The sequence below is a fragment of the Talpa europaea genome (assembly GCF_964194135.1).
Source record: "Talpa europaea genome assembly, chromosome: X".
Lineage (NCBI taxonomy): Eukaryota > Metazoa > Chordata > Mammalia > Eulipotyphla > Talpidae > Talpa > Talpa europaea.
Window position 1 is genome coordinate 31,403,510 of NC_140081.1, and position 15,314 is coordinate 31,418,823.

A 15,314-nucleotide genomic window follows, 5' to 3' on the forward strand; every position below is an offset into this window, starting at 1 on the left:
GTTCTTGTATGCATAAATAAATAAATCTTTAAAAACACACACACTCAAAACTCACCATTGGAGAAGCAAACAATCTAATTAGAAAATGGGCACAAGTCCTCCCTGGTGGTGCAAGGGATTAAGCACTGCACTATGAAACAATCACAGCCTCTGCAGCACGAGTTCAATCCCCAGCTGGCCAGGGAGCAACCCACATGGCGCAGCAGAGCTCTCCTGTCTCACCCACTGCTTCCCTCAGCAGTGTGTTTCAGTCATTCTGCCCGTTCTATTACCCACTCTGTTTCTGGTGAATCCTCTCATTCCCCACATCTCTGGCCTATACCCCAGCTCTTGTATGCATAAACAAATAAATATATCTTTAAAAAAAAAAAAAGAATGTGACAGCTCCTGACAGTTCACTAAACCCTACTACCAGCTCCCTGCACTGTTTTTTTTTTAAAGATTTATTTATTTATGCATATAAGAATTGGGGTACACCTATGTTTATAGCAGCACTATTTACAATAGCTAAGCTTTGGAAACAACCCAAATGCCCAAAAATAGATGACTGGATCAAGAAGATGTGGTACATATATACCATGGAATATTACTCAGCAATCAAAAAAGATAAACACATGCAATTTGCAGCAACATGGATGGCGCTGGAAGGGATCATGCTCAGCGAAATAAGCCAGAAAGAAAAAGAAAAATACCGGATGGTCTCACTCATAGCAGGAATCTAGAAAACCTAAATAAGGGACCAGGAAAAAGAATAACTATAAGAAAGAAAAAATCAAAATCAACAAACAACTATGAACCAGAAACACTCTACAGGGGGTGGGGGGCGGGGAAAGGAGGGCTTGGGGTCAAAATAAGGGGGTTGTAATTATAAGAGGAATATAAAAATAAAATTTAAATAATAATAAAAAAAGAACTGGGGTACAGGCCAGAGGTGGGGGGATGAGAGTATTTACCAGAGACAGAGTGGGGAGAACAGCGGATTGACTGAAATACATTGCTAAGGGGAGCAGCAGGCGAGACAGGAGAGGTCTGCTGTGCCATGTGGGTCACCTCCCTGGCTGGGGATCAAACTAGTGCTGCAGTGGCTGCGGATAGCTTCATAGCGCTGAGACTTAACCCCTTGTGCCACCAGGGAGGGCCCTCCCTGCACTGTTTGCTGGGCCCACCTGTTCCCTGAACTTCAGCTATTTTAACTCCTGAGAGGAAGGTGTAGTAGAAGATGGCAGGGAAGGATGGAGCCCAGTGTTGAGGCCATTTGCCTGCTGACCTGCCCACCTGCAATTGGTACCCTGACAGGGTTAACCACCAGGCCCGTCCAGGACAGGGCATAAGGCACCCCCTACCCTGACCCTGGCGGGATCTCCTGGCAGAGTATCTGTAGTCCTGGAGTCACTACACTTCCTCCCATTTATCCTTCTAGAAAATACATTAAAGTGAGCAACCCTGCCCCACCCTCACCCCAGTGTTTCATGAGTCAATGTGTAAGTCTTTGCTTGGAAGACACAAATGGCTGAGAGGAAATACTTGGGGGTGACAGCCCTGTGAGGTGTGCGGAATGGGGTTCAGCTCGGACTTTGCTGTCCTTACCCAGAATCCTTCAGAGGACTGCACTAGGGTTGGAGGGTACTGGATGGGTGTGCTCGCCCCTGGCATATTTTTTCAGGTCAAAACACATGAGATTCTCATAGCAATAACTTGATGTGTAATATTTGTAACAGTGAGTTCATCTCTAGACACGTAATGTAGTAACATGAGGAACATGAACCTGGAACCAGGCCATCAGCACTCAAATCCTGCCCCTGCCATGTCCTAACTCTGTGTCCTTGGGAAAATAATGTTGCTCTGTGTACTCCTGTTGCTTCAGTTTCCACTTCTGTAAGATGGGGATAAAAGGTGCCTAACTCCTGGGACCAATGTGAGCATTAAATGTCCAGAACAGTGTTAGGCACCTAACACTTAAAAGGTATTTATTGTTACAGGAAATAGTTGTGGCAAATATAGTTTAATGTACAACTCTAGTAATGTTCATTCTTAGCAGTGATTATTTACAGTATTGCAGGTACTGTTTAACATCAGGAATACTTTACAAAGCTGAAAATAACGGATAACGTGTAATGATACGTACAGAACATGTAATACTGTAATAATGTCACATATCCTGGAAACCTTAGTTTAACTTGTGATCCTGATAGTATCTCCCAGAGACATTATAAATATTTAATATGCTCATTTGTAATGCTCTTGTCACTATGGTACATGTACACTGCTTTCCAGGGTGCAAACCTCCCCACTGACAAAGACTTCTGAAAACACCCCTCCCTTGCCCCAGTCACAGCATTCCCCGCTGTGAAGTCCTTACTGTGGATTTACAAACCACCACGTTTATAAATCTCTACTGCTGTTAAGACTACAGGTGACAGGTCTCTTGGTAAATCCTTTCTTCGAAAAGTCCTCTCTCCTCATTGTACAAATTCCCTCTTCCATAAGTGTTCCACTAACAAATCTCTGTTGAGCTACCTCTTTTTAAATAAATATCCCTTCTACATATCCCCAATGATGATCCCCACTGACAATTCTCCCCATTCACCAATACCCAGCAGCACTCTATCACCCCCTCATGGAGCCAGTGAAAAATACCTCTCTTCATAACTGCCCATTTATTAGCATAGCCCCAATGGACCACTCATTGACGAATCTCTCTGTTCATAAGTAGGTTTCTGTGACATAATTCCCATTGACAAATCTCCCCATTCACACACCATGACCCACTGGCACACTCCCCCATTCAGAAACGCCTAACAAAATGTTCTCATTGATGAGCTCGCTCGTCAAATCTTCCCATTCAGAAATACCCACAATTGATATCTATCTCATTTGATAAGCCCATTTGAAAATATCTTCATTCATAAAACCCCATCTGGGGCCTCCCTGGTGGCGCAGGCGGTTGAGCGCAGCGCTGTGAAGCTGTCCGCAGCTTCTGCAATGCCGGTTCGATCCCCGCTGGCCTTGGAGCAACCCACGTGGCAAGCAGACCTCTCCTGTCTCACCCACTGCTCCCCTCAGCAGCGTATTTCAGTCTGTCTGCCTGTTCTATTCCCCACTCTGTCTCTGGTGAGTCCTCTCACCCTCCCGCACATCTAGACTGTACGCTGTCTCTTGTAGAAATAAAATAAAATCTTCAAAAAAAAAAAAAAAACCACCCATCCATATAGGCCCTATTGATTGATGCCCACTGATACATTTCTCCATTTTTAATATCTTCAGTTGGAAAAATCTCCTTGTTGGAACAGCTCCTCATGTGTTGAAACATCTCTCCCCACGAATGAGACAGATGAGGAGGTAACTTTCTTTAAAAAAAAATATTTATTTATGCATACAAGAACTGGGGTACAGGCCAGGGGTGTGCGGGATGAGAGGAGTCACCAGAGACAGAATGGGGGGCAGAACAGGCAGACTGACTGAAATACACTGCTGAGGGGAGCAGCAGGCAAGACAGGAGAGGTTTGCTGTGCCATGTGGGTAGCTCACTGGCTGGGGATCGAACTCGTGCTGCAGAGGCTGTGGATAGCTTCATAGTGCGGTGCTTAACCCCTTGTGCCACCAGGGAGGCCCGGAGGAGGTAGCTTTCTATAATAAGACCAACCCTTTCTTTTATCAATAGTGACTGGCATCTGCATCTCACAGTCCACCCCGAATGCCTCCTGTGCCAGTGGTGGTGAAATCCCCCATTTCACTGCAGAGCCCACGCTAAAGGAATGATGAGGGCACATGTTCTCTCTCAATGTAGGGGTAAAGGTAGAGGTGTTTTTTTTTTTTTCTTTTAAAGAAGACTGAACATCTGCACCAGAAACTGTTGGGACCCCAGATACCCTCCCTAATTGCCAAGCCCCACTCCTGTAGAAGGCTACAGGTATGATCTCTTAAAAGAGTAAACTTAACATCCACATGCCCAGGTGTATCTCCCTGTTGTTGGCTATTTATCATCCACTAGGCTTGGGCCTCCTGCTGAACCTTTGTGGAGAGCTGCAGCTCTGGATGGAGATGGGCCTATTGGTGCCAGGGGCCCCGAACTCAGTGTCCTTAGCTCTCACCACACTGCAGGGCCCCCCCACCCTGACCCCAGGCTCCTGGAAAGCAATAGTGTTAGATAGATGTTCCTTGAATCCTCTCTTGATTGGGGGTGCACTGGACTGGGGATAGGTAATGCTTCCCCTCCTGTGGCCCTCAGGCCCCTGCCATGAATCCTGTCTTCCTGATGGCCCTACTTTGCTCCTGGCTCTGTCCATACCTGTCGCTGGGTGAGCCTTCAGGTGCTACCAACCACACCTCTGCATTACTTGTATCTCAGACATAGGTAAATCTGCGCCTATGTAAGCCTCCAATATAGGGGTTCACACTAAGGTTCCAGAGGGTTGATAATGCCCCCTGAGATGGTAGAGTCTGGAGGGAAGGTGCTCTGCAGACTTTCACCCCCAAAAATTATGGATGCAAAACAGCTTGTTTGAGTGTCTGGACCCCAAGCGTTCCCTGATAAATTTCTCCTACCCTTAGTCCTTGTGGCTTAACCCCTGGGGTACACGTCCTCACTGAGATCATGCAGCATTATGAGTTCAAATCACCAGGATACCCTCCCCATTCTTTCCCTCACTTGTCTCGCCACCAATATATAAGTCCTGACCCTGCTCTGGAGTAGAGTGGGTCTCTGAGATGCCAAAGCTACTGATAGGACACTTAAGACCCCAGGCCCTCACTCCACAAATTCTCCTCAGTTCCAGTGTCCTTCTCTCTCTCCCTTCCTCATAATCAAGAACCTAAATAGAAAGAGCTCTGTGGCCAGACCCACCTACATGACCACTGAGAACAGCTGTGGTAACACCCATGTGGACAGGAATTCCTTGCCACAGGGCAGCCAGCCTGTCTCCGCCCAGGTACACTCCTGACCCTCAGGTCTCCTCCTGTCCCAGCCCTGGAACAAAGTACCCCCTCCCCAGGACATTCTCCCACCAAGGGCCTCCCACCCGAGAATACTGCGCTCCCATTTTCAGGCAATCACAGCCAATCCTGCCCTCACCGTACAGGGCTGTGTCTCTGGGATGGACTACTTGGGGTCAGTCTGTCTTAACCAAGGGAATCCAGTCACATTCTCGCCTGCCAGGGTCTATGCCCTCTGGGCTCTTTGAGGGACCGGAAGTGAGCGGTGGGTCCCTGCAAAGGGCTGGGGAAGAGGACATGAGTGAGGCTTCCTGAGCCGCTGTAGGAAACTGTGCCCCTGGGCCTTGAGTGTGCCCCTTGGGTATTCCTGCAGCCTCGTGCTCCGCCCCTTCCCTGTTGTCCCTGTTCTTTCTGCCTTCTGCTTCCTCTCCCCATTTCCTGCCCTCAGTTCCCCTGTGTTCCCTACATTCTCTCTCACCCTGCTCCTTACTCCTTGTGCGCTGCACCTTTCCTCATCCCTTTTCCACGCCCTGGCCCCTCTGCCTGTCCTTAGTACCTGTTGGCCTTTTCTTCTAGGAGCAGAAACTGTGAGGAGAAGCTTGTGGAGCACTTTGCCAACCACCTCCAGGTGCCCTTGTCACCCCTCCAATGCCACATCCCAGATCCAACCTCCATAGTGGCCATGGAGCGAGACCCGTTTGTCTGAGCGCTGGCAAGAACATGCAGCCATGAGCTTGGCCACCCTCCTGGTGACCCGATACCTGCTGCCCCATAGCCTGTTGCCTTGGCCCCAGACTCTACTTAGCCACAGTGAATGGGGACTTTCCACCTTCTGCAAACTCACAAACCTCGCTAAGCCCATCAACCTGCCCCACCTGCCCCCTCAAGCCTCCCAAAGAAAACTCTGATCAAATTCTTACATGCTGGGGATCCATCTGGTCATGTCTATTTCTTGATCTAGGGGCAGGTGACAGAAATATGTTTGTTTTATGAAAATTCAATGAGCTGTACACTTAAGATATGTCCCCCTTTCTGAACTTGTCATATTACAATGAAATTAGCCCCTCAAAAGAAACCTCTTGTGGGCCTCCCTGGTGGTGCAAGGGGTTAAAACGCAACCTATGAAGCTATCTGCAGCCACTGCAGCATGAGTTTGATCCCCGGCCAGGGAGCAACCCACATGGTGCAGCAGACCTCTCCTGTCTCACCCGCTGCTTCCCTCTGCAGTGTATGTTGGTCAATCCGCCTGTTCTGTTGTCCACTGTCTCCAGTGAATCCTCTCACCCCCACACCTCTGGCCTGTACCCCAGTTCTTGTATGTATAAATAAAATCTTTTTTAAAAAAAAAGAAAAAAAAGAAACCTCTTGTAACCTATTGACATATCTCCCCTGCTCCTGCCTTTACTTCCTCAGTCACTCTTGCTCTCGCTACTTCCCACAGTCGCCACATCCCTGACCTTGTTGATCCTTACCCTGAGGAGCTTTCTCGATCCTCACTGCACAGGGACCTTGGATCCTGGGCCCAGAGTCTTGGGGTCAGAGTCTACTTGTCACATTATGAACCCTCTAGAAATATTTGCTGAGCCATAAATTACCTGGAGTGCAGGTAGCAAGGGGGGTGGAATTTCCTCCCCACAGCACCCCCCCCATCTAGGTCTGCACAATATAAGCAGATCACTAGATGAGTAGATCACCAGATGAGTAGATCACCAGAAGTGGGAGAGAAAAGAAGTCAAACTGAGCTTAACAGGGTCTTGCCATGTGCCCTACCCCTAACTGGTACCTATTACGAGGGCTGACCAGCCCTGAGGATTCCTGGACGTCTGCAACCTCGAAGGGAATAGCTGGGGTAGCAGAATCAGAGTCCTAATGTGTCTTGTGTCACAAGACGGAGGCTGGGCAACCTTTCTACCAAAGCTTCAAAGTACCAGGTGGGGGAAGGTTGTTCCTGCAAATCCAGACCTAGCCTTTTGCCCCCGTATGCTGCACAGTGGGGTGGGGGACAAAAGAGGAAATGGAGGCAGCAAGCTGGCCGGTGAGAAGTCTAACCCCTCTGACACCCTCCACCACCATTACCCACCATTAACTGTCTTCTTTCTGACCTCTGAAGTTCTGTTCTTTCTGTCCCTGACAAAAATAGCCTCTACACAGCTAGAGAACAGCCAGGAGGTATAACTGTCCTACTAGATATCAGGAATTAATGAGAAAATATAGTTATTAAGATTGTACTGCAGCGGTACAAGTATAGAGGAAGCAACCAAGGGACTAGGACAGAGAGTCCAGAATCTGTTCCACAGGTATGTGCATTTTTAGTATATGACAAAAGTGATATAGGAGATCAGTAGGGAAAAAAGGGTAGCCTATAAGGAAAAAGATGAAAGTGGATCCCTACCTACTTCACATTGTATATGAAAATCAATTTCAAAGAACACATAATAAAGTTACCTGCTTGCTATGTTGAGCACAGTGTTATGTAAGTGGGTGGAGGTGATGACTGTTCTGTAAGGCATGTAGGGAAACGTTAAAGGATGCATGTACCTAAGATGTTTGTAAGAGGGCTTAAAAAAGAGGAAATCAATTTCAGACAGATGAAGAATTTCGCTGTCAAAAATAAAGATTGTTAATTTTGTCATCTACTAAATGTCTATATGTACGTGAATCTATATTTGGATTTTTCCTTTTTCTTGCCTCAGTTTGTCAGTCTGTCTATCCATGTGTCAACATTTTACTGTGTAAATTGGAAAAAAAAATTGTAATATGTTTGCTGGCAGAGGCTTTAGATTGCCTGCAGGCTGGCCACTCCCTCCCCAACAGTCCCCCAATACCCCCCCACCAGCTTTTCTTTTTCAGGGTTTTCCTGGTTTTATTCTTGCATATTCGCTTTCCCATATTAACTTTATTAATAACCTGTCAAGCTAAAGATAAAAACTTATAGGTATATTTTTGGGGATCACATTAAATTCATAAATAAAGGACTAAGAAGGGGAGCTGACATCTTTATGATGTTAGTTCATCCTATCCAAGCACAAGGACTGTCTTCCCATTTGTTAAGTCTACCTTTGTATTTATCTTTGTATCTGTATTTAAAATGTTTCCTTATTTATTGCACTTATTTGTTGACCCAGCTTTTTGTCTTTTTTTCCTGTAATAATAAATGGGACTTTTTCTTCCATTAAATTACTATCTTGTTATTTGTGTATGTGAAAACTACTGATTTCTGTGTTTATTTTGTATTCTATATTAATGAATTTTTTTATTATTTGAATTAGCTTTACTATTGGTTCTGTAAGGGGATTTCCTGGTACGCTTTCATATTATTTATAAATAGAAATATTTTATGTCCTCTTTACCATCCTTACTTCTATAATTGCTTTTCCTAGACTAATTGTGTTAGTCTAATACCTCGTAGTACAATGTTGGAAAAGAATGGAGAAACTGGGCATTTTGCCGTATTCCTGGTCATAGTGGAAATGCTTTTAATATTATCCTATGGACTTGATGATAACTTTAGGATTGAGGTATACAGATTTCATCATGTTAAAGAGGTATCAGTTGATTTTTAAATGATTTTTTTATCAGACTGGGTATTGAATTTTTTCAAAGACTTTAAATATGGGAAAGTGCATAATTTTCTCCTTAGATCTAATAATACATTGTATCATATTAGTAAATTACTTATAATGAACCATCCTTGCATCCCCAGAAGAAAACTCACTTAGTTGGTTATTAATGCAGTTTTGAAGTCACTTGCCTATATTTTATTTAGGATTTTTGCATTGCTATTCATGGATGAAATTGTCTATGTTTTCCTGCTATCAATGTTATAATTATTTTAGAAAAATAACATGGAGGTTTCTCTTCATTTTATGTTCCCTAGAACAATTTATATGACATTGGGATTAACTGGTCTCCAACAATTTGGTAGACTTCCCCTGTGAAATGATCTGAGCCTGATGCTTTTTTATGGGGTAGCTCCTTAATAACTTACTCTACTAATTTTTTGTAAATTGATCTGTTAAGTTCAAATTTTGGTTAACTTTGCTTCTCACGGAAATTTTCCATTTTACCTAGGTTTTAAATTTTATCAATGTATTCCTTTTTATATTTTGACTTTTGGAGTCATGCTAATGTTTTACAGTTAAAAATATAAAATTAAATCAGCATCAGAGGGACAAAACTAAAATTTCATAGAAAGAGAAAAAACTATATTTGAAATAAAATGAATACTGAATCAGAAATAAAATGAACTAACCCAAGTAATTTTTTAATATAGTACTTTGACTGCCCTCATCGAAAGACATAAAAAAGGCAAACAAACCTCAAAGTCTATGTTAGTAGACTTGTTTTTCACATGGTGTGGTTCAGATTCCAAAAATACTTTCTATATATTGTAGAATTGAGCGAATAAATAAATATATTGGTGTTGCAGGTTAGGATTGTTGCTGTTAGAGAAGAGAAATATAAATATAGAATGTAGGAAGGCTAGGAGGAAACCTATGATGTGTTAGATTAGAATCAAAGGTATTAGCATAAATATATATATATATATATATATATATATATATATGAACTTCCCTAGTTCTGCACAGTGAGAGGTCCTAGAAGAAACAGGGACATTCTAGCAGTGATGAGTATATCTAGCTCTCAGATCTTCACTTTGAAATGCCATTATCCTAGGTCTGGGGAATGGGGAAGAACAAGGTATTCCTGGAGGTGATGTCAGCAAAAATGTCAGAGTCTATAAAAATTCTCTCCTCTATAAAAGCAACGAGAATACTGGCAAAACTTATCAAAATCAATTTTGTCAGAACTCTAGAAATTGATCAAAAGGTTACAATTCAGAAAGCATTTATTTTTAAAAAATAGTTGAATATCAGTAGGAACAGCAAATTTTGTTGTATTTGAGCATACCCTGTTCCCATTCCCTTCTCCCCACATCCACAATAGCCTATAAAATCAACAGTCTTGCAATTTTTATGAAAACCAGCAGCCTAGCAACCACTGGAGGAGGTAGAACAGGGTTAAAGTTCCTCAGAAGCACCATTCCTAGGGTATTATCATTATTTGACCTTTCTGATATTTTTCTAGAAAGTTCCATCATGAGACTTTTGCCTTTTGACCTGTCTCAGAGTCCACCCAGTATGAACAGCTTTCCTTGGGGACGCTTTCCAAAACTATTCAGCAGCAATTGTTTAACATAGAATTTATTTGAGCCAGCAACTACAGATGGGACCAAAAAAACAAACAAATAAAAACCAAGGTAACCAAAAAAATTAACAGGAAAAGTTGGGTAACAAGATTTCCACAGAAGGCTTTGTAAAGTTCTGAAATATTTCTAGGAATCTAGAAAGCCACAACTATGCATAAGGTTGTGTGCATGCCAGGATCTCTGACTGAACTTGAGGCTCTGCATAAGCAGGAAGTGAGGACTAAAGCAAAGTTGTAAACAGCCTGCCTAAGCATTGAAGGCATGCGCCAGCATGTACACAGAGCCCATCAGCAAAGGTTGGGGGACTTACTTGTTACAGGCATTTTAACAAATATCTGTCCAATGTTAGCTGACCACTAACTCAGGGAGCAGAGATTTCAGTGGCCATATATGACAATTATTTACAGATTCCGGAAAGTCACTAAAAAAAGAAAAACAAAGAGCAACAAAGAGCAACAAAAACAAACGCCAAGGAGTGGGAAGCATCTGATATCTAGAGTTGCCTATTATATTAAACAGTTCAGTTTCCAACAAAAATCTATGAGATATGTAACGATGAAACAGTTCCCAAATACAGAAACATAAAGCAGTCAATAGACATTGCCCCTAAGGAAGCACAGATTTTGGAATTAATAGACTATAAGTGAGAATTTAGAGAATTTTCAAAGATCTAAAGCAAACCTTGTCTGAAGAACTAAGTGAAGGTATGTGAATAACGTTCTAACAAATAGAGACTATCAATAATGAGATAGAAATTATAAAAAACAGAAATTTTGGAATAGAAAAACACTAACTAAAATGAAAAATTCACTAGAAAGGCTCAACAGTACATCTGAGCTGGCAGAGGATGAATCAGCAATCTTGAAGAGAGTTCAACTCAGATTATCCAATCTGAGCAACAGAAAGGGAGAAAAAAAGAACAGAGCCTTAGAGACCTGTGGAAGATCACCAAGCATATCAACATACACATAATCAGAGTCCCAAATGGAGAGAGGAGAGAAAAAGGTGCAAGAGAGAACAGGAGGAAATTTGGGGAATTCACAAATATGTGGAAAGTAAAGCAACATGCTTCTAATTCCTAATGGCTCAAAGAAGATATTAGCAGGGAAATCAGAAGATACTTTGAGATGAATGAAAATGAAAACACAACATGCCAAAACTTAAGGGATGCCGAAAAAATGCTGCTTAAAGGGAAATTCATAGTTGTAAATCTGTATGTTTAGATATATAAAATCAATAATCAATTTTCAATCTTGAGAAACTAGAAAAAGAAGAGCAAAGTCCAAGAGCAAGAAGAATGAAAGAAGTAAAGATTAAAGTGGAAAAAGGGGAAATAGAGAATAGAAAACTAATAAAGAAAAGCAAACTAAAAGTTGGTGGGGACTCCCTGGTGGAGCAAGGGGTTAAATCTCAGCACTATGAAGCTATCAGCAGCCACTGCAGCACCATTTTGATCCCTGGCCAGGGAGCTAACCCACATGGCACAGCAGACCTCTCTTGTCTTGCCTGCTGCTCCCCTCAGCAGTGTATTTCAGTAGATCCGCCTGCTCTGCTCCCCACTCTATCTCTGGTGAATCCTCTCACCCTCTGCACCTCTGGCCTCTACCCCAGTTCTTCTATGTAAAAATAAATAAAATCTTTAAAAAGTACAAAAATTGGTAGCTTGAAGATAAATAAAATTGACAAGGCTTTAGACTAAGAAAAAAAAGAGTAAATTAATTATAAAATCAAGAATAAAAGAAAGGATGTAACTAATAATCTTACAGAAATAGAAAGGACTATAAAAGAGTATTTATAAACAACTATATGTCAAGAAATTAGAAAAACCTAGATGAAACTGACAAATTCCTAGAAATAGAGAAATTACCAAAACTGACTCAAGAAGAAATGGAAAATTGGAACAAACCTATAATAAATGAAGAGATTGAATAAGTAATAAAAAGCACTTTCTGCAAAGAAATGCCCAGGATTGTGTGTCTTCACCAGTGAATTTTATCAAACATTTAAAATGAATTAACACCAATCCTTCACAAACTCTTACAAAAGATAGAAGAGGAAGGAATACTGTCCAATTCATTCTATGAGTTTAGTATTGCTCTGATACCAAACCAGACAAAGCATGCTGTCTTATGACTACAGATACCATGATTCTCAACAAAATATTAGCAGATGGAAAGATTCTGTCTCATGACCAAATGGGGTTCATCTCGGGAATGCAAGTGAGTTTCAACTGGCATGAAAATCAATTAATGCAATTTCCTTTCTCCACAAAATAAAGGACAAAACCCACACAATTATGTCAGTAAACATAAAAAGCATTTAACAAAGGCCAACATCCTTTCATAATAAAAACACTAAACAAAGTAGGAATAGAAGGAAACTTCATCAACACTTAGATATCAGTTAATATATGCCAGATGCACTGTTCAAACCATTTTACATTCATTAAATAATTTAAATCTCACACCAACTCTGTGAAACAGGAACTACTGTTAGTCACATTCTACAGATGGGTAAATTGCAGTACAGAGGATTTAGGTAATGGTCCCTATATTAAAAAGCTAACAAGTTATGGAGTTATGATTCCCATACAGAAATTCCAGCTACAGAGTCCATGCTCTTAGCTAGCCAACTGTACTGTCTCTCAAAGAGTATGGAATAATAATAATGATAAATTGGATTCCAAAAAACAAATTGTTTGACCTTTATCTGTAAAAAAAACTTATAATACCATGAACTTCTATCGGTTAACATGATATATAATACTGGTAAGACTTTTCAGCATTAGTAGCAATGTTTACTTAACCAAGTTGATAATGTTGGGTCAATGTTAGTATTTAATTGCAATTAAATTCATAAAACTGGTGATGACATTATATATATATGTAAACATAATTTGTATCATTTGTAAAATTTAGTAAAATTGGATGGCACTAGTAACAGTGGTTCAGTTTCTACTTGAAATTGTGGCACTCATAATTTATACTCATAATCATTAACTTTTATACTAATATTATTTATAAATTTATTGGAATATTAACCATGTTAATAATGATTTCTATGAGTAACTATGATATAATTCAAAACAGAGGGTTCATAATTTATATTAGCAACCTTAATTTGTAACAATGGTAATAATTTACAATAATATTTTATAATATTTGTACTAAAGTTTAATTTCTTTTAGTAATATAACTTAATTTACCACGTACATACTAATCACTTATATTGATAATCTTAATTTGTAACATGGATAATAAATTGTAATATTAGTCATAACATTTGACATTAGTAATGATAATATAATTTCTATTATTTAGTACACTATAATTCAAAACAGACACTTGTATTGAGGCATAATTTGTAATATTGGCAGTAATTTGTAATAATAGTTGTAATCCTCAATGACACTAGTAATGATTATCCAATTTCCATTAGGAGTTAACATTTAATTCATAACACTGGTACTCATAATTTACATCAGTAATAATAATTTTTAATAGGGATAATTTGTAATATTGGTGATACCATTTTATGATAAAAGTAACCAATAATCTAGTTATTTGTAAACAATTCAATTTATAACACTGTTACTGATAATATTTATTGTTAATCTTGATTTGAAACATAGGTAATATTTCTACCAGGAAGAATATTTCATTATGTTGGTAACAATGACTTGATTTCCACATGCAATAGAATGTGATGTTTATTTACATTAGAAATCACTTTTGAATACTGGTGAGAAGAGGTACTATAAGTAACAGGATCAATTACTTAAATCACTCTTGTAACCACACAAGTAAATTCATGGCACTAATAAGCCCTCACACGACCAGCTTCACCCTCCACCCGCATGTGGCCGTGGTGACCAACCGCCCATGGCAATATTACTGCAATGGGCGTGATGTCTTTCCCTCCTCTCCACTCTACTTTCCCCAGACTCACCATCTCTTTGTGATTGGGGTAGAAGGTCTGGTCGATTAGAGGAAATTCCTCTGTCCCCAGTTTCTTGTGCAGTCGAACCATCTGGGCAAACTATGAGAGGCAGTAGACACAGGTCAGCAAGTCCTTCACCTGGAGGGAGTCTACAAACTGGGACTCCAAGCTGCAAACTTCCTCCGTTCCCCCAAATCAGAGTGATTTCCAAATCCCACATCAGTACAGGAACTCTTCCCTTTGCCAGCAGCGCGCTCCCTGTCACTTACCACCCAGGGCTTGTCACAGAAGTTGTAGACAGAATGCAAAGAGTTAACGCTGGGGATTCCCGCGTACTGCAGCCCGATCACTAAACTGCGGTAGTCCCCATTGCGCGCCATGCTGAAGGCGTGCTGGCGGATCAGCACAAAGTCCGGCTTCAGAGACCTGGGGTGGCAGGAGCAAGAGTGTTGAGGGTTCCTCACCCCCCAGAACTCCCCACCATCCTTAGAACAAAGTCCGAGTTTTTAAATCTCAGCAGCTCCTAGACATTGTAAGGCGATTGCCCACCTGCTTGCACCTGCACAGGCTATTCCCAGCGTGCCTCTCCTCTCTATTCTTTCCCCATGTGGTACCCCCTTAAACCTTTCCTATGTTCATTCTCTTTTCCTCGCTAAGGTCACCTTGCAGCTCACCGGCTCAACTCTCACAGTTCCCTGGTCACAATCTCTCAGACGACCAGCTGTCCTCAAAGCATGCTGCCCAGAGGAAATTCTAAGCTCAGGACCTGGACAGGGGCTGCTCCCTCTGCCTGAAACACTTCCCGCCTAGATACTGCACGGATCACTCCTTCACCTCCTTTAGATTTCTCTCCCAGTGCCTCACACTGCCAGAGTCCCCTCTCCGGATTGCAGGCAAGGCCACCATCCAACAGTCCCTACATCACTTTGCTGTTATGTATTTTTTCTTAGCACGTTTACATTTCTTATTTGTTTATTGTGTGTGTCCCACGGCAAGTAGAATTAAAGATTCATGACAGTAGAGGGTTTGTTGGGGTTTTTTGTTGTTGTTCTTATTTTTGATCTTTTTTGTTCACTACCAGGTTCAGGACATACATTAACTAAATATGTAATAAGATATTTAGTACAGTGCCGAAAGCAGTACCTGACATGCAACAGATGATCAGCAAATGTGATGAATAACTGAAAAGTTTGGCTTGTGGTCAGCTGGGATCCTGGGCTCCAGGAATTCTCAG

General features: G+C 41.4%; 1 protein-coding gene across 2 annotated transcripts in view; it reads right to left on the reverse strand.

Moving 5' to 3' along the window:
- Positions 1–15,314, reverse strand: part of SYN1 (synapsin I) — a gene marked incomplete at both ends in the record, with an annotated part of 42,758 nt that overhangs the window by 15,473 nt on the left and 11,971 nt on the right. For both annotated transcript variants that reach the window (XM_084259111.1, XM_084259112.1), the window contains 2 exons: positions 14,090–14,179; positions 14,350–14,506. In XM_084259111.1, the coding sequence (XP_084115237.1) occupies positions 14,090–14,179; positions 14,350–14,506 (247 nt within the window). The remainder of the gene's footprint in view (positions 1–14,089; positions 14,180–14,349; positions 14,507–15,314) is intronic.